Genomic DNA, 25,905 nt, shown 5'->3' with positions numbered 1-25,905 from the left:
TCCATCAGTCTGTCCTGGCAGATGATAATTATGATTGACAACTCTGTGATAATGCAAAGGGTTTCTCTTTATCAATATTTTATGATTATTAATATTATTATTGTTACTATTATCATCATTGATATTATTACTATTACAACTATTACTATTATTATTATTATTATTATTATTATTATTATTATTATTATTATTATTATTATTATTATTATTATTATTATTATCATTATTATTATTATCATCATCATTATTATTGTTATCATTATTATCTTCCTTGGCGGGGTGGAATTTGGGAGAAAAATGAAGAGGAGCTACAAGAATATAGAGAATTCATGAAATGGGTGAATGGAGTGAAAAAAGTTAAGAACCACAATCATCATCAAATTTCACTCTTCATAAAATCAAAATATTGTTGATGATGGGGGATTGTGAATCGCCAACAAAAACATTGACATTCCCAGGTGCAAGTCTAGAAAATATAACTAGATTTCTAGAACATAAAGTAAAATGTCAAACTGTGAAGAATTATATAAAAACATCGTTACATTTGTGAGTGTGTATGCGTGTGTTTTTGTGTGCGTGCGTGTATGTGACTGGCGGTAAATCTCCCAATGCATAGACTTAGAGTCTCTGACATACACACTGCATGCGTGTCTGTTCAGCTCCCGGAACCAAAATGCAAGGGAGAATGGGCCTTGTCAACAGAAGGACAAAACTTCCTTCGCCTCTTTCTCCTCTCACATCTCCTTCGCAACTTCAATTCCACTTCAACCTTTTTTCTTCCATCTCCATTTCGCTCTCCATCCTCCACTTGCTCCTCTTTCTTCATTCCCTCTATGCTATGCACCAACACATCTACATCTTTCTAAAAGGATTACAAAAGATTACAAAGACGGAGCATGCCGACAGGAGACCTTTTGGTCCATATCAAGGTCGGATGCGAAAAAATCATAGTAATGATAAATAAATAGATGGATAAATAAAAACTATAATGATGTAAATAATAAATAAAATACATAAATGCATAGGTACAGTTAAATAATAAACAAACACTAATACTTTTCTGCCAGTATTTTTTCGGTCCTCGTTTTCTTCAACTCCTTTCCATGGAGTGAAGGAAGAGGAACGAATAAAAAGGCTGCAAGCAAAGATAACGAAATTCAATCAAATTCACAAAAAGAAAATTCAGTTAGACATAAACACCGCGAACAAAACTCACAAGAGATGGTACTGCTAACTATGGAAAACAAGAATATGAAACAAAGGGAGAAGACAGAGCCTGTAAAGGGAAACGGGATTGCTTCCTATGACTGACAATTTGCAGAAGCTTGCGAGAACTCTCAACACGAAACAAAGCAGATCTTTCACACAGATCGCGTTCGTCTCGGAGTCGAAGTAGTCAAGGCAGTCTTGGTCGGGGACATGATGACTGCACACCTGGCTGCTTTCCCGAATTGGGTGACTGCATTAAACGAGGCAAGGCAGTGACTTTATTGATCGCACCAAGACTGCAACGGGGCGTTATGGACCCCTGGCACGAAATCAGAAGCCAGCCAGCCTGCCGAAGGACTAGCTATCGACGCGGCAAGGTGAGGGCTTCCAGTCTATCGTTCCCGGAAGGAGCCCGAATATACTGTTCTCGTAGAAACGGCTGGAAATGAAGGAGCCTGTGTTGAACGTGTGCGTGCGTGTGTGTGTGTGTGATTAACCATGGTATTGGATCACGTATTGGACTCGTGATCAACATCTACTGTATTTCCCTCCCGGAAGAGACCTCAGAGCTCGTATATAACCGATCTATGGGTAATGATGTGACCTTACACGTACACACACACCCAACTCCCCTCCCACGAGAGTTGGAGTAACGACTCGCAGCGCAGCGATACTGAAATTATTTCAGCCCTGAGCGGGATTCGAACCCGGACTTCCATAGTGGCAGCCGGGAACTCTACCAACCGCTCCACGAGGTGTGTGTGTGTGTGTGTGTGTGTGTGTGTGTGTGTGTGTGTGTGTGTGTGTGTGTGTGTGTGTGTGTGTGTGTGTGTGATTCAACACTGTCTTGTCACATGTTGGACTCCTGATCGACAGCTATTATCCTCACATATGAGAGCTCAGAGCTCATATATGGCCAGATATGTGGGCAATAGTGTGACATTATACAAAGACACAACCCCAACTCCTTGACCATCAAAGTTGAAGTAGCGGCTCGCAGTGCAGCGATGCTGCAATTTTCAGGCCAGGGAGAAATTCGAACTCGGAACACTGAAATGGCGGTCGAGCACGGTGCTATCACCCCATTGAGTCGTGTCCAACAATTCAGTGCAACTGTATGGAAAATGTAATTCATATTATGTGTGTGTGCATGTGTGTATGTTCATTTATGTGTGTACGTGTACGTGTGTGTGCATGTTCATTTATGTGTGTACGTGTACGTATGTATGTGAGAGTGCACGTGTGAATGTGCTAGCATGTGTATGTATATATGTGTGTGTGTATGTATGTATGTATGTATGTATGTATGTATGTATGTATGTATGTGTCTGTGTGTTTATGTGGCGTGCATTCACATACTTAGGAAGAAAGATGTATTAAAAAGAATATGTACTGATCACATGAGATCAAATTTACAGTAAAAAAAAATGTATCCCCCAAACGACATCAGCGCTATCTGACAAGATAGTCAATACAAGCAGATAAGAATTGTTAAAAATAGTTTAACCATTTAGTTATCTTCATGCCATGTCATGTCATTTATGGCAGCATGCGTCCAAACACGTACACATAGATGTACACACACGCGCGTGCACACATACACACGCAAATACATACACACAAATAAACAAGTTAGGGTTTGTAACTGTGTTCAAGGTCATGACATCACCCATATTTCGGGTAATATATAAGTTTTGAGCTCTCATTCGGGAGGGTAATAGCAGCCGACCAAGAGACCAACACGTGATCCAAGATAATGGCGAATCTTACACTCACGCATGCACACACACATACACACACAGAACCACGCACCCTCCCACATAACCACACACCACACGAACGCACAGACACACACGCACGCATGCGCACACGTGCAAGATGAAAAAATAAATTTCAATACAATTGCACTAACTTCTAGAATACGGAAGACTAATGAGTCAATTTACAGACAGGTAGCGTAAAGCGATCTAAAAGTTAAATTGACCAATGGAAACACAGAAGATTAAGGAAATGTCACAATGACAGAATATCTGGACAAATAACAACTAATCCTGAAGATATTGAAGACGAAACTCTAAGAGAACGTGGCTAAGCGTTTGGAAACAAGGCATTTAAAATTCAGAACCTCCGAGCCACAACAAGCAGATAAGATAAAACACGATAATCAAATAATAACAGCCTAGAGTGCAGCACGCATTACGACTTTATCCCTGCGTGGATCGTGCTACCGGAGTCGAGTGACGAGTGCCCTTGGGTTTCCTTGGCAGAGGGTCGATCCCCTTCGCTTGATTCTCTTTACCAACAGCAGTTGTAACAGGTGAGTGAGCAGTTGCCATACGAATGGCCAAGAGTAACCGTATCTGGCATGCGAGCAGGTGCCCTTGTGTCTGCTACGCATGCTGAGTGACGGAGTTCCTCATGGAGTTCAAGTCAGCAGGTAGAGCGACCCCAAAGGAAACGAGCAGGTCTAACACCGCTAATAATAATGACGAGCAGTTGTTTCCGTGTCTTGTTGAGTAGGCTATTCGCGACCTTGACAATCTGCGGTAGACTATTCTGTATACAGGCAGACCTATACTGGGAATGGGTGGTTCTGCAACAGTGAATGAAGAGGGTCGTCTTTTCTGGAGGCTGAGAGACTCGAGGCAAGACGGGACCCTCCTCTGCCTTATCACATATCCGTCCTTCAGTTAAAGAGAACCAGGAAGCATCAGTCTGGGAAAAAAATCACCAAGGGATCATCTGAGCGTCCCAATGATACCACGCCAAGCAGCTGCGTATTAGTGCATGATGGGTAGCATGCAAACTGGAGTTGCAATGTTCCTTTCCTATGAAAACTTGACCTATTCACGCTAATCTGGGAACGCCCATAGATGAATATGAGCCTGTGACTAGCCATATCACATATTGACATGCACATCATTAGCCTGAAGGGATTTATCAATCAAGTAGGAATATTTTCAGTCTCAGAACCGTCCCTCATTAAAACATTCTGGCGCCATATAAAATGAAGTGTGTAATCTTGTTATCTTGCACAGGAAACTGCAGAAAACCTATCCTCAGCCATGTAAACAGACAGGGTGTTAGCTAGAAAGAAATCCACTTAGTACGAGTGCAATAAGAAATCCTTTCCGCTTCCGTTTGGTTATAGCACTCCGAATCGACTGACAGGCTCGTCTGTAATATATTGGGCTAGGTGACGTAGGGAGTGAATGAAGCTCAGATGAGTTTGTTGGCATTATGTTGGCGTAGGTGCGAGTCTCGGCCTAGGAGGGTCGGGGGGTGGGGTCGTGATAAGTGAGAACATGGAATGACTGAACTTGCCCCTTTTATTATTATTATTAGCTTAAGGTTTAGGGGTAGAGAGAGGTTTAGGGGACAGGAAATATTGAAAGGAAAGGCAAGGGGAGAGAGCAGATGGGGACGATACCCGTTGTTCGGTTCCTTTTCTAACGAGAGGTCTTTCACATTTTTCGCTCTTACTCTATTTCTTACTCTTCCTGCCCGACCGGAGCAGGCCGTTTATAAACACTGTTGAATACCGAAAAGTAGCACAAGCGAAGGCAGCACCGAAAATGGTTCGGAATGTCCGAGGGTTGTGTTTGTACACAAAGGATTACAAAGGCGGAGCATGCCGACAGGAGACCTTTTGGTCTATATCACAAGGCAGGGTGAGGGATGACGAACGAAACTATGTTTTTTTTTTCTGGGGAGAGGGGGGGGGAGTCACTATGAGGACTCGTACGAAAAAATATGAAAATTCACCAGTTTCAGGGACATTTTTGAGGCCATATGCAGTGAGTATTGGAGTACATTCTTTGTCCCCATTGCGCAGCTACTGCACAATGCTTGTCTAGAACTTTAGATTTTAATGTAAACTGATTACAAGGAACAGAGAGAGGCTGTATAGCAAAACTTTCATATGAATCAGTTAATTTATGAGTGTGGTGTGCTGAAAAATGTGCTATTATCAACGTCACAGTGTGATAGTAAATTCTATGCACAAACAATAGATGGGTTTGGGTCCCCCTTGCCATATCATCCTCGGTTCCCACGCTATATCATCCTCAGTTCCCACGCCAGTGAGATGGAACAAATCTCTGTGCATTGTAGTATAATATCCATTTTCAAGACGTTCTGTGAAAACCCACAAAGAACGCCCCCCCCTCGCCTCCTCTCCCCTAAAAATAAACTCTTCATTTTGCACGAAGACTAGACGAAAAGACGATACTTCAGAACTAAAGAAGGGAGACATGATTCTCTCTTCTTCATGTAGACCCGAGATCAACGACGCTCAAGATAAGATATGGTATGGTTACTTATACTCTACCATAGGAAGAGTTGACCAAGGCGAACTGATCCAGTGATTTTTCTAAAAAAAAATTCCCGTGATTTCTCTCAACCTTCCTTGCGTGCAAAGGAAATCAGTGTGTAGGATATATACAGTTTACAGGAACCTCGCCAATACGTTCAGATAAATGAATACTCATACATACATATACCAAGGCTTTTTCCCCCTTACAAGGGAGGTAGCCAAAAAGGAAAAGGCATAAAATCATTCCCACCCATCCACCCTCCCTCTTATCTTAGCACCTCCTGGATGACGGCTCATCCCTGCACCTTGTCCACTGCCCTGGGTCAGAAGCAGTGTCGCAAGACACAGCACATCCACAGCAAGGCCGCTTCATTAAATCGTCGACCCCCCCTCTCCGTCCCCCCATGCATAAAAGGAGAAAACGGGGAGAAATCCCTTCGGGCTGCGTCAAATTTTGCTCACACATACTACCTCACTCCCCCATCCCCCCACCCATTCCACCTCATGCATTACATCATCCATATACAGTGATTAAAAAACCGAACATTTGTGTGTGTTTATGATATTGTGTGTGTGTGTGTGTGTGTGTGTGTGTGTGTGTGTGTTATGTGTTTATGTTTGTGTGTGTGTGAACATGTGTTTATGTTTATGCGTTTGAATGTGTGTGTTTATCTCTGTATGTGATTTTATGTATGTGTGTGTGTGTGCGTTTGTTTGTTTATGCGTGCATGTGTGTGTATTGAACGACAAAGGTCCTAATTCATTTCCCTGAAGGACGCCAAAGTAGGCCTGAGGCAGTGGCGGGACTGGCCCAAATAAAAATACATTTGACACCGACGAAAAAAAATGTTAATGTTATTTTTACAACATGACAGGATGGCGAGGCGCATGCGGCCCCAACGTTGGTCGTTCTCGGAGTCGGAAGATTAAATTTCCAGTGAAACAATGAGAATTTGTCCATACGCACGGGACTTCTGAAATAGCTGTCAAATCTAAGGCTTCTTTCCGTACTGGGTGGCATTTTACCTTTTATGCCGTCTGCCAAGCTTCTGTAGCAAAAGGGTTATAACCTATCTCGATTAATATGTTCGAGTGTACGTTTACAATTTGTTGCAAAGTATATTTATTTAGACAACTGGCAGATAACAACCGGTTATTTTTTCAGCAATCTGTTGTTACATTTTTACGCAGAAAACGGAGGAAAACTAACTTTCTAATGCCCATGTAACTAGTGTCAGTTGTGAAATATTAAAAAATCTGTCCATATTTATTCTAATTTGATCATTTTTAAAATATGATTGCTAAAGACGAGAATATCACGTTTTGATGCAGATCAACATCATGAAAACTTTCATTAATGGTTGTTGGTTGAGATTATTACAATGCACTATTTCTGCGTTAAATAGGAAACGATATAGTTCGTGATGAGAATTCTTTAGCGCGGCAATCAAAACTTCCTAGATGAAGAGAATAACACAAAAATTTTCATTTCCGTTCAAAATATACAAATGAATACAAAACATATACTCTAATATATTTTTTCATCTCTAACAAATAAATACGAGGTTTTCAAGAACACTGTTGTCATGTGATTCAGTGAGGTGTAGTACCAATATTTGTAATATGGAAAAGGTGAACCATGATATATTATAAACACAAAATGACAAACGCGGGCCTGGAAACAAGTAGGAAGAATTCACATAAAGAACTATTTCTAATCATATCCTTTGTTATCAGCGGTATAGATAAGGGATGTTTTACATACTCATAATGATGATATGGTCTTCGGCCTCCTGATAAACAGGTAGATAATGGTGCATTTGGACCTATCATATAAAGTGCAATTATATGCATCAAACTCATACGCATGAGCTCGTTTCTGTAAACCACAATAGAAATAGGTAACCACAGACACACACACACATGCAGAACAACGACTAGGAAAATAACAAAGACCGAGCGCTTTCGTCTATTCAGAATAGACGAAAGCGCTCGGTCTTCTTTCTGTTTTTTCCTAGTGGTTTTTCTGCATAATTAGAATCACGCTTTCAAGTGATTTCTTCTGCACATACACACACATGAGGGGAGACGAAGAGCACTGGGTTTGCCAATTTTGTAAGATCGAAGAGAAAGAGGTGATATGGTGACAGTATACAGGTCGCAAAAGTTGATAGACTACAATGACAGTTCTCTTGATTCGGGATGGAAGGGGTTGAAGAGGCAATGAAAACGAATTGAGAAAGTCTAAATGTCTAAAACAGCGTTTCCCAACCTTTTCCGACCATAGCACCCTTTGTTGTCATGTCTAAGCAGTCCAGCACCCCTATCTTGTTATTAGAAGGATAAAAGAAAATGAAGTGTACTGTTTGATGATTTATTTCCTTGATTTTCTTAGAACTGAAACAAATTGACAATATTGTTTGTAGAAGAAATAAGAACACAATAGAAAAATAAAATAACATGGAAAAAGTCAAATATGCACAACTGGGTAATCAATGATACATATATCAATGTGATTTTTGTGTGTATCACTTCCAAGCAACCCCTATAATTGATGTCAACACCCCAGGTTGGGAAATGCTGGTCTAAAAGATGTAAAGAGATACAGTTTTCCATACGAATCCATAAATACTTGGAAGAGCCTAGAAATCAAACGTAGCCTAAGCGAGAACAATACATGAATTTGAATTAATAATAATTGGAAAGGATACCTCCTGTGGAAAAAGTACTTATTTTGAAAGATAAATCAGATGTGGGAAATACACGTTGGAGGGAATGGTGGAATAAAATCCTATATTGTAATGAATTTCAAAGGAAGTGAATGAAATGTTGATAGTATGAGAGGTTATTCAAATCTTTCGGAGGTTGGAATAATGTTGGAGCTCGAAAAATTCCAGAATACCGCTCATAAATGAATCAAATTAATTAAGAAAACATTCTGCTGAAAGATAGCCACCAAATTTATTAGAGCAAATTAGAAAATATATACATACTTTAGTCAAACCAAGTGAAAAAGAAAGAGAACATACAGTAGACTCAAAAAGTTGGATGGTATTTCAGAGAGAATAAATAATAGATTATAAAGATATGAAGAAACAACAAATAATAAGGAACATACAAGAACTGAAGAACGAGTGGTGAGTCTTAAAGAAGAAGAAGAAAAAGAAGAAAGAGAAGAAGAAGAAGAAAATCTCGTGTCATTGAGGTCATAGACAACAAGAAATGTATTATTGTTGTAGGTTAGGCAGAGCATATTCCTTCATGTATGGAAAGGAGAGATTATGAGATCTAAAATGTTAGAGAAATTACATTCACAACTCTAGATGACATGAACGCGCATGAGCAAATTGAAGGTGTAATTATGTTAGGTCAATACATAGAAAATGGCGTGCATCCGTTATAGATTAAATACAACTGTGAGATACCGGCAGATGAGATCATCAATAGGTCTTAGAGGCGAGTAGATGAAAACAAATTTGAACAATATTTGGGTCAGAGAGGTTATTAATGATGGAGAGAGGGAGATGAGGAGAGAAATTTTAAAGGAAATAAAGGTTAAGTTCGAGAAAATAACTGGATGAAATAAATTAGTTCTTTTCTTTTACATATTTTAAACTAGAAATTAAAGAAATTGTATCTGAAAAGAGGTGAGAACAAAGAGGACAAGGAAATGAAAATCTGTACATGCGAGTGTGGATGGACTATTAATCAACTAGGATAGGAATCATTGATTATTATCTATTAACTAATGGACCTAACATTTTGGGCTTAGTCGAAACTAAGTTGCCAAGAAATGTTGACCAAGAACCAGAAAATGGAATTTATGCTGTCACATATGCATAACTCCTACTCTACGGTAGCATCCCTTCAGCTGAATCAATTTGTCTGGCGTTGACAACAATAAAATGCATTAAGTCAGTCCTTTCGGTCCTAGGAGTCCCGGTATGCCGAAATAAAATAGTCTCACAAGATCGAAAGGTTAATTGAGATTTTTTTTTTTTTTTTGAGACAGCTTAATCAATATTTTTGGTTCTTGAGGCACTTCTAGAGTGAATAAAATTGCCTGCCGTCACTCTGAACAAAATCACGAAATCCCCGTCATGATTTGGCAGCTATACGCACAACTTATTTGTTCATCTTTGCCACTTTCATCATCTTTTCATATTTTCATCTCTATGTATTTTTTTCTTCAGGATATAAAATACTGAAACGATATTGTTTCCTGGTTTATATATTGTCTTTCTATCAAGGATAACGAAAAACAACAACAACAAAAACAACCTCAACCAATCAGAGTCGATTCCAGGAAGGGAGCAAACTTCAGGGAATTCGCTGGATGGTATTGACTGTTGCTTTCCTCCCCTTTATCTCTACTGAAAGTGGAGATCATTTGGTATTTATTTCTTAGAAATTGCCCATGCACGTCTACCTGAAGGCAACAACAATAGCAACTATTGCATTACTTTGTCTGACCTCTGAGGTGGAAGTTTGGAGAGGACGTAGATTAGATAGCGGAGCAGCGACCAGTAACGTACCTGGCAGTGGTAATATAATAAGTGGGAATTATCCCTCCTCTTAAAGACAAGCCATTATCTTAAGGAGCTAATCCAAGAATTGCCTTTCCTCCATAGATAACGCTCGATACTGGGAACTAGATCGCTGAGCGTATAAATGTGTCCCCCCACCCCACACACACACGCTCCGTTTTGACTAATTCCCCGAACATGGTGAGGAGCTTGGTGTACATGCATGTACACACACACACACACACACACACACACACACACACACACACACACACACACACACACACATATATATATATATATATATATATATATATATATATATATATATATTGAGTTGGGGATTTATTCTGAAACTTCGTCCTCGTCAGAATAAATCCCCGACAGTTCCCTGTGTTTGTCTCTCCACCCTTCCACTCATCTTACATACTTCAATATATATATATATATATATATATATATATATATATATATATATATATATATATATATATATATATATATGCAGCGAATGATCAGATCTCTTGTTAGTACAATGCTATGGGATTCTTTTACGTGGTTTTTAAGGGCTCCTGATGTCAGCTGGTATGGAAGGCGACGGGATAACCTCATTGTCGGTCGTCGTACAAATATAGGTGAAGGGGAGGACTTCACAGTTCCCTAGTGCACATGTAAACCTGTAGGTGACATGTGACTTCTGAAGTTCCTTTCTCTTTTGGTGAGGGAGTGGCTGGTCTTCTTTGTCTTATTAAATCACCAAATTAAGTATTTTCTCTGGGTTGACTGGTTTAATGTTCCTATTTATAATATGTTTCATTATACGTCCATCTTCTTCATGGGCTGATGAAAAAGTGTGTTTAGAAGAGATGTTAAATTTTTCTTTATTTTCATTATTGTTATTAGCCAACAGAAAAAGTAAACTATAAAAAAGAAACATAAAAGTATATTTGCAAATAAAAATAAAGACTATAAATAAAGAATAACAAGAATGATAAACACGGAGAATAGAAAAAAAGAAATTTAGATACGTTAACGTGAAGTAAATATGCAAAAAATAGATCAATAAAAAAGATATCAACATAAATGAAAACAGTAACAATAGAAATAAGAGATATTAAAGGAACTATAAAATGAAAAAAGGAAGAGAACACAGAAAAATAACGATAAAAAAATAAAATAGAAATAAAAACAAGGATGAAAAGTGTGTGCGTGCGTGTGTGCGTGCCAGCCCTGGTGCGCTTTAAAAATACAACTGTATCTGTGATGCGATGTTGTCTTTGTCCAAAGAATCACCGCTCTCGCCTGAGCTCTAGATACTTCGGGAGATACGAGTACGTCGCGCCTTGAAAATTACCGTTTAGGCCACCTTCTCGGCAAGGGAGGTCTCGGCAGCGTGTTCGCTGCACAAAGGATCAAAGACGGTTCCCCGGTCGCCATCAAATGGATCCCCCTGACGACGGGCGATTCCTGGGGACGGCGACACGAAAAGACGGTGCCCATGGAGGCCGTCTTCCTGGAGAAACTCCAGCATGTCCCGGTGGTGATTGGATTATACGACTGCATCACCATCCAAGGCTCCTTCTTCATGGTGATGGAGCTTCCCTCCGGCGCCGTGTCGCTCTCGAGTTATGTGAAGAGCGACAACGGCAAACCTCTTTCTACGGATGAGGTCAAGAGACTCATGGGCAAGATCGTCGAGACAGTCCAGAACTGTCTCGTTGCCGGAGTCTCTCCCACAAGGATATCAAGCCGGAGAACGTCCTGCTCTTCAGGGACGAGAGCACGGGCGAACTTGATGTTCGACTGATCGATTTCGGCTGCGGGGAGATGGCCAAACGCCACTGGGGAACCTTCACGGAAGGTACGCCTCTCTGCTGGCCTCCGGAGTTCATCAGAAGCGGGAGGTTCCTGCACGTCACGGCTGCCGTCTGGAGTCTCAGGGCACTCCTCTACCACGTGGTGTGCCGGCAGAACCCCTTCGACAGCGTGGCTTCTGTCCGGAGAGCCAGCCCGCTCTTCCCCAGCAACACCCCCCGCCCATGCAGAGACCTGATCATGCGCTGCTTCGAGAAAGACCCCTGGAGCCGACCCTCCTTCTGCGGGATCTTGTCCCACCCGTATGGATGACTGGTCGCCGGGCCTCCTGCTTCTGCCTCGAGACGACGTGGCAAAGGCCCTGACCCTCTTTCTTTGCCTTTGGGTTCCTTTTCTTGAAGACTCGGGCCGTCTCGAGGCGGAAGAAGGAGACCCGCGACCGTCATCCACGGGTGGGACAAGATCCAGCAGAAGGAGGGTCGGCTTCAGGGGTCTTTCTCGAAGCATAGCACGATCAGGTCTCTGCATGGCCGAGGGGTGTTGCTGGGGAAGAGCGGGCTGGCTCTCCGGACAGAAGCCACGCTGTCGAAGTGGTTTCTGCCGGCACACCACGTGGTAGAGGAGTGCCCCGAGACTCCAGACGGCAGCTGGGGCATGCAGGAACTCTGCTTCTGATGAACTCCGGAGGCCAGCAGAGAGGCGTCCTTCCCGTGAAGGTTCCCCAGTGGCGTTTGGCCATCTCCCCGCAGCCGAAATCGATCAGTCGAACATCAAGTTCGCCCGTACTCTCGTCCCTGAAGAGCAGGACGTTCTCCGGCTTGATATCCTTGTGGAAGAGACTCCGGCAACGAGACAGTTCTGGACCGTCTCGACGATCTTGCCCATGAGTCTCTTGACCTCATCCGTAGAAAGAGGTCTGCCGTTGTCGCTCTTCACATAGCTCGAGAGCGACACGGCGCCGGGGGAAGCTCCATCACCATGAAGAAGGAGCCTTCGATGGTGATGCAGTCGTATAATCCAATCACCACCGGGACATGCTGGAGTTTCTCCAGGAAAACGGCCTCCATGGGCACCGTCTTTCCGTGTCGCCGTCCCCAGGAATCGCCCGTCGTCAAGGGGATCCACTTGATGGCGATCGGGGAACCGTCTTTGATCCTTTATGCAGCGAACACGCTGCCGAGACCTCCCTTGCCGAGAAGGTGGCCTTAACGGTATTCTTTAAGGGGCGACACACTTGTATTTCCCGAAGAATCTAGAGCTCGGGCGAAAGCGGTGATTCTTTGTACAAAGACAACATCGCATCGCAGATACAGTGGTATTTTGAACAACACCAGGGCAGGCACGCCCAAAGGATTACAAAGGCGGAACATGCCGACAGGAGACCTTTTGGTCCATATCTAGGTTGGATGCGAAAGAAAAAAAATCATAATAATAAAATAATAAATAAAAACTATAATAATGTAAATAATAAATAAAAACTATAATAATGTAAATAACAAATAAAATACATAAATAAATGCATAGGTATAGTTAAATAATAAACAAACAGGTAAATAGTAAATAATAATAAATTGACATATAACTAATGATAAATGAAAATCAAACAGACAAATGATAACAAAACAAAAACAAATAATATAGAATAAATTATAATCATTACAGCATCTTGCTTAGGTGTTTATCTAAATGATTCTTAAAGCTTCGAACCGAACTACATTGCACTACCTGTGCAGGAAGTTTATTCCATTCATAAACTACACGGTTGGCAAAGTTGTTTCTACCTTCTTCCAAACTGAATCTATTTCCGGACAGTTTGAGACCATTGTTTCTTGTCTGATTCTCATTCAATGTGAAATTTTTGTCACTTTTGATGTTGTCAATTCCCTTTAGAATTTTAAAGACCTGTATCAAGTCACCTCTGAGTCTACGCTTTTTTTTAGGGAAAACAGATTCATATGTTTTAGTCGATTTTCGTATGATTTATTTTTGATATTTGGAATCGGTTTTGTGGCTCGCCGTTGTACTTTTTCCAGTCACATTTTTTTATCCTTGTTTTTATTTCTATTTTCATTCATTTATTGTTATTTTTCTGTTTTCTTTTCCTGTTTTTTTATATTATGATTCATTTAATATATGTTATTTCTATTGTTATTGTTTTCATCTATATTGATATATTTTTATTTGTTTATTTTTTGCATATTTATTTCAAGTTAATGTACCTAAATTTCATTGTTTCTATTCTCAGTGTTCATCATTCTTGTTATTCTTTATCTATAGTCTTTATTTAAATTTGTTAATATATACTTTTACGCTATTTTTTCTTATCTATTTATATTTATTTTTTATAGTTTTTTTTTCTGGTGGTTATTAACCACCAGACCAAGGATGATAACAATAATCAAAATAAAGAGAAAATTAATATCTATTATAAACATACTTTTTCATCAGCCCATGAAGAAGGTGAACGTATAATGAAACAGATTATAAAGAGGAACATTAAACCACTCAGCCCAGAGAAAGTACTTGGTGAGTTATAATAAGACAAAGAAGACCAGCCACCCCCTACTTAAAAACAGTCCTCACCAAAGGAAAAAGGAACTTCAGAAATCACATGTCATCTACAGGTTTACATGTGCACTAGGGAACTGTGAAGTCCTCCCCTTCACCTATATTGGTATGACGACCGACAATGAGGTTATCCCGTCGCCTTTCATACCAGCTGGCATCAGGAGCCCCTAAAAACCACCGGTAACCTTTCACAGTGAAGAACAAGTATAGAAACTTATGTATAAAATGTCCTTTCTGGACATTTGGTCTCTAGACACTTGGTCTCCAAACATTTGGTCTCCATTATTTTGAGATAAGTTGACATTTGGTGTCCGTACAGAAATTAAGTTCTAAATATAATTATTATATAATATATGAGGACATGAGCACCTACAATTTGGTTATTTGCTACTTTTTTAATACAGCATTTAATAAATCCATGTATTTAAATAAAAGAAACTAAGTTAATTTGCTCTGCTTTAATCTCAGATTTGGATACAACAGTGTTTATAATTTACTGAATTAGTTTCATACTGTTTCACGATTCAGCTGTAATAGTTCAATGATCAAAGAAAATTAGCAAACTGTTTAATTTCTTGTGTTTTGATGAAATTATCGAAGTAAAAGCAAACCACTAACTGATTAATTTTACGATTATTTAATCTAGGATTATAATAATAATTGGGATTAAAATGTATATCAAAGATTTTATTGTTGTAGTATCACCATGAAGCCTAATAGCAAAATATGGTTATCCATTTATTAAAACCCCCATTAATCTTTTAAGGTTTTTAAAGCATTTTTGAATGGTCATATCCAAAAATAAGAATTGTGGTGGCTGTGCGGTTTGTTTATAAACAATATTTTTGGCAAGGGGCCGTTCACAAAGTATATACCCATCAAGGGAGAGGGGGGGGGGTCATAAATTGGCCAAATCTCCCAGACTGCTATTCTTATCTGCAATAGTATTTAAAAACGTATCTCTTACTGCAGTTGGCAATTTAAACATATTTTAACCATTTTTGGAACATAACATTCAGTTAATATATCCAATAAAATGCATTATAATTATAAATGGAGACCAAATATTTGGACACCAATTTCCAGAGGCTAAACGTCCAGAGAACAAATGTATACTACAATTAGGTAAATACAACCATGTAAACACACACACACACACGCACACACACACAACTAAATTCTGTACGTGAGAAATATCAGCTTCCATGAATTCAACGCATTTAGGACGTCAAATTTAAATGTATATTTGGCAACATGCTGATGGTGGCAAAAAATGGTGGGCGCAAGAGTACGGGTTATCAAGATTGTCAGGCTGGAAGTAACGGCAAAGTGAGTTAACGGATGCAGAAGAGAAGTGCGCGACTAGCAGTGATAGTGTATTATTGAAACACAGTAAGGGCAGCAGCAGAATTATCTGCTGTTCTTCAATTATAACAAAAGAGCACTGTGGCAACAGCATTAGTTCCATACTAAACACTACTGGTCGTGTACTGGCAGTAGTGATACGGACCTGCGTGTTTGTGAGCTGTAGCTTACTAACAGTTGCGGGAGTGCAATGGTAGCGAAAAGTCAGAGGTGGCGCAGGAAGGCAGCAACCACAGTGAGAGAACGGTGATGATGAAATACCGAAAATGAAGTCAGAAAAGAGATACATTTACCTAAAATCGGATAAAAGTTTGTTTATAATAGTGGCACCACATATACAGTGACAAATGTACAACAGCATTGGTGGTGTAGTAATTGTGATGCAAGAAATGCAGTGACTCGCGATTCGATTATGGCAACAATGACGACAACCCTGCTGACCAGTCACCGTAAAACTGGTAATACTTATTGTTTTATTTACTGTACAATCATCACCACGAGAATCAGTTCTTACATTACAAATACTTGTATCTCAGTCGAACCCATAACCAATACCACGACACCTAAATCAGCTTGATGCACTTATCAGTAAGTATAAATAACACCGTCAACAACATATTGCAGCAATACAAGATTCACCCACGATCAGCGACGACACCCCTTTACCAAATCATGTTTTAGCTAAAAACAAAACAAAAAACGGAGTACAAAAATATCACCAAACCCACCAGCACAGCTTTATTATACACTCACCACCCAACACAAGTGCTAACATAAATTCACGACAGTAACCGGCACTTTCACTTGTTGCATGAATATGATCTGGTCCTCTTTTTTCCTCCCTTAACATAAATTATTCATCATGAAACGTTTTCAGTAAAAACCGAATTGCGAGAAAAACATATGCACATTCCCTCATGTAACATCATATAATAAAAATATGAATATTACAAAAAAAAAAAAAAAAAAGGAGAGCTGTGGTGGCAGCTTCTGCAGGTGGACAAAAGCATAATACGAGCACCCAAGCGTGACGTCATGTCGGCAATGACGAAACTGCGTAGCGTGTTTACTATGTACACATTTGATAACAATACACCATCTAAACTTTTAAATTGTATTTACCTTTAGTATTTACCTTTAGTAATGGCCATTAGGTACCCCAACGGGTAATAAGACCACATACCAAGGTTGGATGCTGTAGTGAATTGGATTCTGCATTTACTAATTAATCATATACCAGAAAAGTGAGTTGTAGGTCATAAATGCTGTGAGCTGTTATTTCGCCTATTTGTGTTTATGTTGTAACCGTCCGTGTTGTGCATTCACCCTAATGCACCTTTAAGGGTAGAGATTATCAACCCTTCCTATATCGACCGTCATGCTAGCTTATTTATCTCCGTAAGACCACCTTCGATATCGAATGGGTTACACCCAGTTTCGATAAAAAAAAAAAAAAAAAAAAAAATTCTGGCTACCGTCCGGTTATCTCCATCATCTTTGTGATATCCTCTCTGTAGCAAAATTCCATTTTTCTCGTGACAGTAATTAATGCCTATTAACAGGAAAGGATCACCCATAGAGTTAAGATATATTTTTCCTTCGTGGAATCACTCACCCAATACAAAATCATACAAGTTTACTATTCCTGCAAGGTGAGACTACCTGAAGCCGAATGTATGCATACCGTTATATGTTTAGTGGGTGAGTACATGCCTTGGCTGGCCAACCACCTTGCGAGGGGAAGGACTTTTCGTGTGTGTGTGTGTGTGTGTGTGTGTGTGTGTGTGTGTGTGTGTAATATATATATATATATATATATATATATACATATATATATATATATATATATATACATATATACACACACACACACACACACACACACACACACATATATATATATATATATATATATATATATATATATATATATATACATATGCGTATGTATGTCTATATGTTTGTATGCATGCATGCATGTATATGATTAGTAACTGAAAAAATAATTATACACAACTGGTACTGTCTCTTGAGATGAAAGTGAACACTAAATATTCAACAGTTGACCTACAACTGCGCAATGTCTCTCAGGGAAGTTTCAATGTTCCTAAAAAGTATCCATTGTGTCAATAGTAAGATATAGTGAGGGCATACAAACATGATCGTGTTCACAATTTGTGATTTTCAGAAAACAGCAAAGAACAACTTATTTTTAATCTAGTTTAATTCCTATGCTATAAAATAATGATAATGATAACTATAATGATAATAATCATCATGATAAAAAATAGAGGCAAAATGGTGAATTTAGTGACAATACTCTCCAGATATGTAGGTTCCTATATTATCCTATAACATTTCCTATATTATCCTTTAACATTTTTAAAGATAATTACTAAGTATTTCAGCGGCTTTGACCCATCGTTTTTCGCTCATATTTCCGAAATAACCATTCACATCAGTGTGATACATTAGCACAGCCTAATTCACACCCTGCCCTAATTTTTGACGTTATAGTGCATTCACAAGTGTATTTAATTACGGCGTTTACTCTTGATATTAAGTGTGTCGTAGCCGACACCCGTGAAGTAAATCAAACAGGTGAAGTCGTGACGTCATCACAAACTACCTCGTGTATCCCAACTTCACTTGTTCGATTTACTTCACGGGTGTCGGCTACGACACACTTAATATAAAGAGTAAACACCGTAATTAAATACACTTGTGAATGCACTATAACGTAAAAAATTAGAGCAGGGTGTGAATTAGGCTGTGCTAATATACCATGCTGATGTGAATGATTATTTCGAAAATATGGGCGAAAAACGATGGGTCAAAGCCGCTGAAATACTTAGTAGGTGAAGGTTTGATAAAAGATCACAAAAATTGTGAAAATATTTTCTATGTGGCTTCATAAAAAATGTCCAATTTACTTCAAAGACAAAAATAATAAAAATACCACTTCTTAGTGATAATCTTATCCATCATGAAAGTGAAAAATGCAAAGTTTGACCGAGTCAGACTCAAGGTCTCGGCAGATAGAGATGTTTACTATCATCAGCATATAACAAGTTGCTTGTAGGTTACCATTGATCTAAATGATCAGGAAAGGGCAAGCCTAAAGTTAGAGCCACTTTCAGAGTTTTATAAGTCGAAAACGGTTGATGAGAAACGTTTACCATAACCAACTAAATAACCTTTAACACCGATAGAGTAATTCAATATTAAGTTGCCCTAAAATAACTGCTGCTGAACAATTGTTGTGCCTGGTCCTACTTGTCTTTAATATAAAGTCGCATCTGTAATCCTTATAATATATTTTTCACTTTCTTGTGATTGTCTAATAGTTGTCCATCCCTTTTCTCCTACAGGACCGAGTCTTCTGCATCAGACACGGGCGGAGTACAGGATAACCACTTCTCCATCAGCGTCCAAACACAAGAAAGCGGGACACTGTGACTCAGACATAAGGACGCTTGCAGGTGTGAGGAACATCATGAAGAAGTATGAGGAAGAGGGAACTAACCCATCGAAGGAGGAGAAAGGGACAGACGTCTCCAGCAGCGAGGTCGCCACCGAGACAAAAGTTGAACAAAAGTACAAAGCCGATACATCTGGTGAATCTTTTGGCGCCAAATTTAAGTACAAAATGGGTATGAAAACTGAGGAGGAGGAGGATAAAACGGGGTGGACTAAAGTCGATGAAGTCAGTCCATCAAAGGACAAAGCCCCTGGAAGTGAACCAGAGTTTAAGTACACGATGGGAGTCAAAACTGAGAGGGAAGAAGATAAAACAGGATGGAATAAGGTGGAAGATGTCAGTCCTTCTAAGGACACGGTTCCAGATAGTAACGTCAACTTTAAATACGTTATGGGAGTAAAGACTGAGGAAGAAAGGAACAAGGAAGGATGGAAAAAGGTAAAAGAAATAGATATGCTTAAAAACCAGCTACCCTCTGGCAACGTCTCTTTTCTGTATCGGATGGGCATGAAGAGTGAAGAAGAACTCAAGGCTGAGGCAGATTGGACGCCCGTTTCAGAGTTCGTTGGTAGCGATGATGAAGAAGAAGAAGAGTCTTTGCCTTCCCAAAGTGGTGACCAAGACAAAGAACATGAAGAGAAGGATAAGAACGAAGATATTTCAAAAGGACTTGACCAAGTCAACCTGGAGGATTCGGGAGATCGTAAAAAAGATGACGCCGATGATGACAATGTATTTGTTCAGTGGGCAATGAACACCGACTTGTCGCCCGATTTTTTGCGCAAAAAGTACTCAGGTTTGAGTGTTAAGAAAAAGAAGGAAGTCGAAAAGGTATTGTCAAAGGCTCGCACAAGAAGAATGTCTTGCCCATCATATTCCACAGGCCGATTCTTGCCTTCCATCGCAGAGAAACCACATCAGCAAGGGAGCAAAGATTCTTCAGACCACGACGTACCAGACCACCGAGGGCCTGGTCGCCGCGAGGCCCAAGCCACTAGGGGAGGAAAGTTGCCAGGAACTTCGAAGACTAATCAAAACGAAAGTGAAAGCCTCGTCAGGAGGAGGAAGGGCTGGTTTACATACCTTATGAGTGAAAAAATTGAGGAAGCCAGGATAGGAGAATTTTACGACCCAGCACTGGAAGAATTCCGACATCGCCAAAGTTCACTGCCGAAGGACTACAAAATGCAAGGCAGACGTCACACACACTATGATATCATCGACGGCATTCCTTCACCACGCCAAGGGGACAGTAGAAGCCACACACAGGACAGATTAAGTTACTTGAGAAGTTTCTCTGATCAAGGTGTGCCCAGCCAGCGTCAGCCATCAGAGATGCCTGATAAGACAAGTCCGTGCCAACCACAAAATCGCCAAAGACGTCACTCTTCTTTCGAAGGAAAGGAACAACGTATGTACCTTGACCACAAAAATGCCAAATTGAATTTTTGAAAACGTTTAGGCCAGATATGGTTTTGCCCACATCAAGCTAAAACTCTGTCCTAAGTTCTCCAGAAATATGAGTACTCACCTGAAAGCATGTTCAGTGTTTCATGTTGACACACATGACATATGAGAATCAGGCGATTCTCTGCGATACGGTAAGTCAAAAAATGACAATTCATGATTGCAGATAAGGTTCATCCATGGGGAGACGTACATGCCACAGCGGGCTATCAGACATGGCTCCTTACGTTCTGATCGTCACTAATCTTCGATGACATTTTTTTGTTTAATTCTGATTACCACCGGGCTATCTTATTCATCTCCGTAGGATCCTTTATGTTTGGAAGGGATTAGAACCCTCTCGATTACCCCCCTTGCGTCAGGCTTGTTCTCTTCAGTTAATCCGTATATCCCTTCGATAATTAATGAAGAGGACAATCAATACTCTACAAAGACTGTTCATTCGGTAATAGACAGCCCTTTCAACTCTAAGCGCCGCTAATAATGGCATGATCATCACGATGAGAAATTGGACGTTGTCCAAGTCACGCCAGACAATTCTATTTGTTTGCAAAGGGGTCATGCACAGAAGAGGCGAAAGCAATCATGAGAATCATCAGACATGTGACGCCGAGAGGGATGTCATCGTACTGAACAGGCTCATAATATCACGGGGTGGGGGGCTCACGATTGAAAGAATGGAACGCAGCAGGGCTTGTTCAGAAACAGCTTTGACCCAGCGGGGTTTGAAAAAGACAAGACTCAATACGAGAATCGCAGCAGAGGGATTGCGGACAGTTGAAACATACATTCATCCCTACTAAAAGCTTCACTACACTGCAGTCTTATTAGCTGTGGAACTTTCAAATAAAGCGACACAACGTCTACACTTATTCCAACAATCATATAGGTGAAGTAGTTATGTAACCAACGATTGTGATTAGATAAGTAGGAGAAAAAAAATGTAAATACAACTCGTTTTCTGACGTGTTTTCATAAGGATCTGCCGTTCCTTGTAGTTTCCTAAGTCTACGACGCCACTCATTTTCGACATCAATCTAATCGCATGGGTGTTTTAAGGAAGAGTTCCTGCGCTAGTCTGGGAAATTACTACCATTGTAAAGGCGACAACGGCTCTTTTAAGAAAATGCTGTTGCAAGTGCAAAGTTGAAGGCACGTGTTGTGCAGAATATACGTTAGTACTTACTTCAGGTTAAGCGAGATGGTCATTTGCTAGCCACCGTTACCTTCCTTTCTTTCAGAGTGTTTGTTGTTCATAACTGTGCTGGTATAAATCACGTTGTAAAAAGTGCACTTGAAATATCAACGTCGGCGTTGAATGCAACATTGCTGAAGATAGGAACTGGCAATACTAAATGTTGCCTTCTGTATTACCATGAAATAATCTTGGTATGTGTGATAAAGTTGGTGATATTTGTCATGGAAATAACATGTATGGATTGTTTGTTAATAGATGTCAATGTGACATGATTCTGAGTGTTTTACTTACCCTCTTCCCATACTGCAGAAAAGTTTCCTTCGGTTGAATAAATCGTAATGCATAAGTGGCCCCAATTGCTACTAATATGTTGAATGAAATAGGTTTAACATGATGGCAGTGGAACTTTTTCCCAGTTGAATAAAATCGCATAGCAACACCCAGATTAAAATGTAATTGGTCCAAAAAGTTGCCTCGTGTTAATCTGCCATCTTCTCCCTCCAACTCAACAACCCGACTCACCTTTTCCCGGCACTAAAATTCTAGGAAGCAAATTCGACATACGGAAGTTGCCACGCACCAACAGCTGTTTGTGGTGAGCATCAGCTTGGGTTTGGTATTTAGGTTTGTTTGGTCCAACTCAATTCACCGAGGAAGTTCCACATCTGCTTTAACCTGCATTGTGCAATTCTTTCACTTACTCGTGACGCTGTTTATCACCAGAATGAATGAATGCTCGAGTGAAGTGATGGTGTACGTGTGTGTGTGTGTATATATATATATATATATATATATATATATATATATATATATATATATATATATATATTTATATATATATATATATTTATATATATACATACATATATATGTATATACTGTATATAACTTTCTGCAAATTGTTGGGCCGTATCAACGGTTTCCTTGCGTCTTGTGCCGAACTCTAACAACCAACCGCCTTTTCAACTCATGTGAGGGAACTCTAGTTCTCAACTCGAGAGATTAAATTCAGAGACACTCTCATTAATTCTCTCGGCGCGACGATATACAGCACTACTCTGTTACAACAAAGTACAGGTAATTTCATGACGACGAGCAGCGGATTTGACCAGACGCTACTCACACTATGACCGAGACTTTTCAAACTGAATGTAAAAACCTTCATCTGCATAAAATCGTCTTTCCGTACTCGGAACAAAAATGATCAGGCCGTTTGGCTGCACTTGCAAGGCTGATATATTTTAGGCATTTGTGGCAAACTGCTTATGTCGCATGTATATGAAATGAATGAGTCATCTTACCTCTTTTGTAAGTCCACGTTGTAAATGAGAGCATTTCTTCCATAGAACTAGAACACATAAACCATGAGAAGAAAATACGTCATTCACTTCGAACCCTTTGCTAAGAACCATGTTTGACAATATTACTGGAGAAAATGTGTGTCGTCAGAAATAAACGGAACAATAGAGAGACACTGTCAAATGTTGTCTCGACTTCCACCTACCACAGGAAACGCGGTACGACACATTTCCTTCCGTGAGTAGGGTGGAGTAAAATTTCTAAAATAACCCCTTCCACTCGATGAGGCTCTAACACCTAAATAAATAGCGAATGGAAAATGTTAAGAAATTGAGTAGTAAAAGATATACCACTGTTTGTTTTTTCCGTGACTTTTTCTGAATAGGCAAAAAAAAAAAAAAAAAAAAAGTCTGGATCTTTTGACGTCTAGGAGTTTAGCTCTTTCACGTCTATAGGGGTTTCCCTTAGCTGAATGAGATAGCTTGGCGATAGCCTGAATAAACATGAGATTCGAATATAAATGTCATCTAATCGAGAGAGGCATTTTGACGTCTATATTGGTTTTCTTCAACTTCACTTGGCGATAGCCAGAATAAAGATGAAATTTGAATGTAAACGTTTCTTCATGGAGACAGGCCCTTTCCAGCGTCTGTAAATGTTTCGCTCTGTTGAATAAAGTCGCATAGCGAAAGCTATAATAAACAAGATTCAAATGTTGAATTCTTTCCGAATTCTTTCTTGTCGCATGTTACATCATACTGGTGAGTGTTGTATGCTACATTATCGCATCCTTCATATTACGTTTGATTTTCAACACTTCTTTCCGGCACTTATTCATAATTCTTACTAAAATGTTGCTACTTAAAATGGTCTGACTAGACATGATCACCGTACATTGACAACAGTAGACCGGTCTAATATCAGTGTACAGTGACTAGTATTAAAACCACCGGACGAAGAAAATAATGTCAATATCCAATATAATAATCGTAGGGTAAAAACAATATTTCTTAAAATTACCATTTTACGAAGAAGAGTATCGCATTTCACGTTATCTTTAGTTATGACCACTCAATCTAAAATACGAACACTGATACTTCCTCACAAATGTATCATTCCTGTTTCTAGTTAAATGAGATAATTTATTCAATGTATGAGTATGGAAGACTCTATTTCAAAAGCACACGATGCTCTATTCTAAATATATCCGACGTAATACAACGAGATGCGTGAGATGGTCATACCGAGTGAATAAAATGACCTTACAGGGTAAAGCCAACTTCTATCAAGTTTCCAAATATAGGAGCTGCTAAAGCCTTGCACGCATACTGTTTCTCTCTCTCTCTCTCTCTCTCAACACAACCAGGTCTCTTCAACTCTAAGAGAACTGCTAAATCCATTCGAAGCCTTTCGCTGTTGAAAGGGTGTCGATTGTTCTGGAGAAGGAAAGAATGTTCCAGTAGTCTACACAAAGAGTCCGCTGGAGTTTTACCCCGGGCCTAGCTCGATCTTCTTGTGCCTGGTCTGCACCTCTCTGCCCATACCCGGGGCGGGATTGGTGTATTTGGCGGTGGCAGGTTGCAAGCCCAACCCAACCTGTAGCGTCAGATCTGGATGCCACATAAATAAACATGACTCGCCCTCCCGCACCACCACCCATCAAACAGCCCAACAAGGGGAGGCTAAACGTTTGGTTGATGACCCAACCGTTCCACGGGATCATTGGTGAGTATACTCACTACCTGGGCACTATGGTGGACAGCTGTGCACCATGCGGTATTGGCCCAGACGGTAGCTGCTTGTCCCTAGGCATGTCTGACTTGAAGTTTCAAGTTATGTGGCTTATCCTATTTGTATCTCAGAACCAAAAGGGACCACATTTCCTTATGCTTGTGTAATGTAGGATTGCAACACAACACTGCGCTTGTGGCAGGATAAGAGGAAGGATTGAGGAAGTTAGTGACAGAGTTTGGGAAGTTGTGCAAAAGAAGGAAGTTGAAGATAGATGTGGGTAAAAGTAAGGTGACGAGATGTACAAGGGGAGAAAGTGGCAGCAGACTGGAAGAGAGTATTGAGAGAGATTAGAGGAAATGGATAGTTTTAGATACTAGGGTGCGAATGTGGTAGGAAAGGGAGTGGAGGTGGAGGTATAATGTTGATTGAGAGAAGCAAGTAAATGCTTTGCGGGATTAAAAAGTGTAATGAGAAATAGACATTTGGGAATGGATGCTAAGAGGAGATAGTATGAAGGAATGATTGTATCAACAGCACTGTATAGGGCAGAAACATGGAACATATGGGAGGAAGAAAGGCGTCTGAATGTGTTTGAGATGAGGTGCCTGAGAAGTATGATAGGGGTTACTAGGCTGGATAGATTGAGAAATGAGGAGGTGAGAAGGAGAATGGGGGTGGAAAGGGAGTTGGAAGATAGGGTTGATGAGAGAGTATTGGGATGGTTTGGACACATGGAAAGAATGAATGAAGAAAGATTTTTAAAAGAGGTGTGGAAGGCATTGGTAGGAGTGAACATGAGGGGGCAACTGAGGATGAAATGGATGCATGGGGTAAAAGGGACAATGGGAAAGAGGGGTATGTCTGTTGAGGAAGGATGGGAGAAGACAGAAGATAGGGGTGAATGGAGAAGGGTTGCATATGGATGATG

General features: G+C 40.0%; 1 protein-coding gene across 2 annotated transcripts; it reads left to right on the top strand.

Moving 5' to 3' along the window:
* Window positions 1-3,367: 3,367 nt before the first annotated feature.
* On the top strand, window positions 3,368-22,216 carry LOC143018515 (uncharacterized). 2 transcript variants are annotated; one of them, XM_076173922.1, is made up of 2 exons: window positions 3,368-3,526; window positions 19,170-22,216. In XM_076173922.1, the coding sequence occupies exon 2, from the start codon at window positions 19,295-19,297 to the stop codon at window positions 20,729-20,731; it is 1,437 nt and encodes a 478-aa protein (XP_076030037.1). In that variant the 5' UTR covers window positions 3,368-3,526; window positions 19,170-19,294; the 3' UTR covers window positions 20,732-22,216. The 2 variants fall into 2 exon arrangements, with proteins under 2 accessions (XP_076030037.1, XP_076030036.1); XM_076173921.1 differs by lacking the exon at window positions 3,368-3,526 and adding an exon at window positions 15,775-16,256.
* The last annotated feature ends 3,689 nt before the right edge of the window (window positions 22,217-25,905 follow it).

This window comes from Oratosquilla oratoria, chromosome 35 (genome assembly GCF_046742065.1).
Source record: "Oratosquilla oratoria isolate Oo_2021 chromosome 35, ASM4674206v1, whole genome shotgun sequence".
Taxonomy (NCBI): Eukaryota; Metazoa; Arthropoda; class Malacostraca; order Stomatopoda; family Squillidae; genus Oratosquilla; species Oratosquilla oratoria.
The sequence above is the reverse complement of the archived record's forward strand: the minus strand, read 5'-3'. Positions and strand labels throughout refer to the sequence as shown.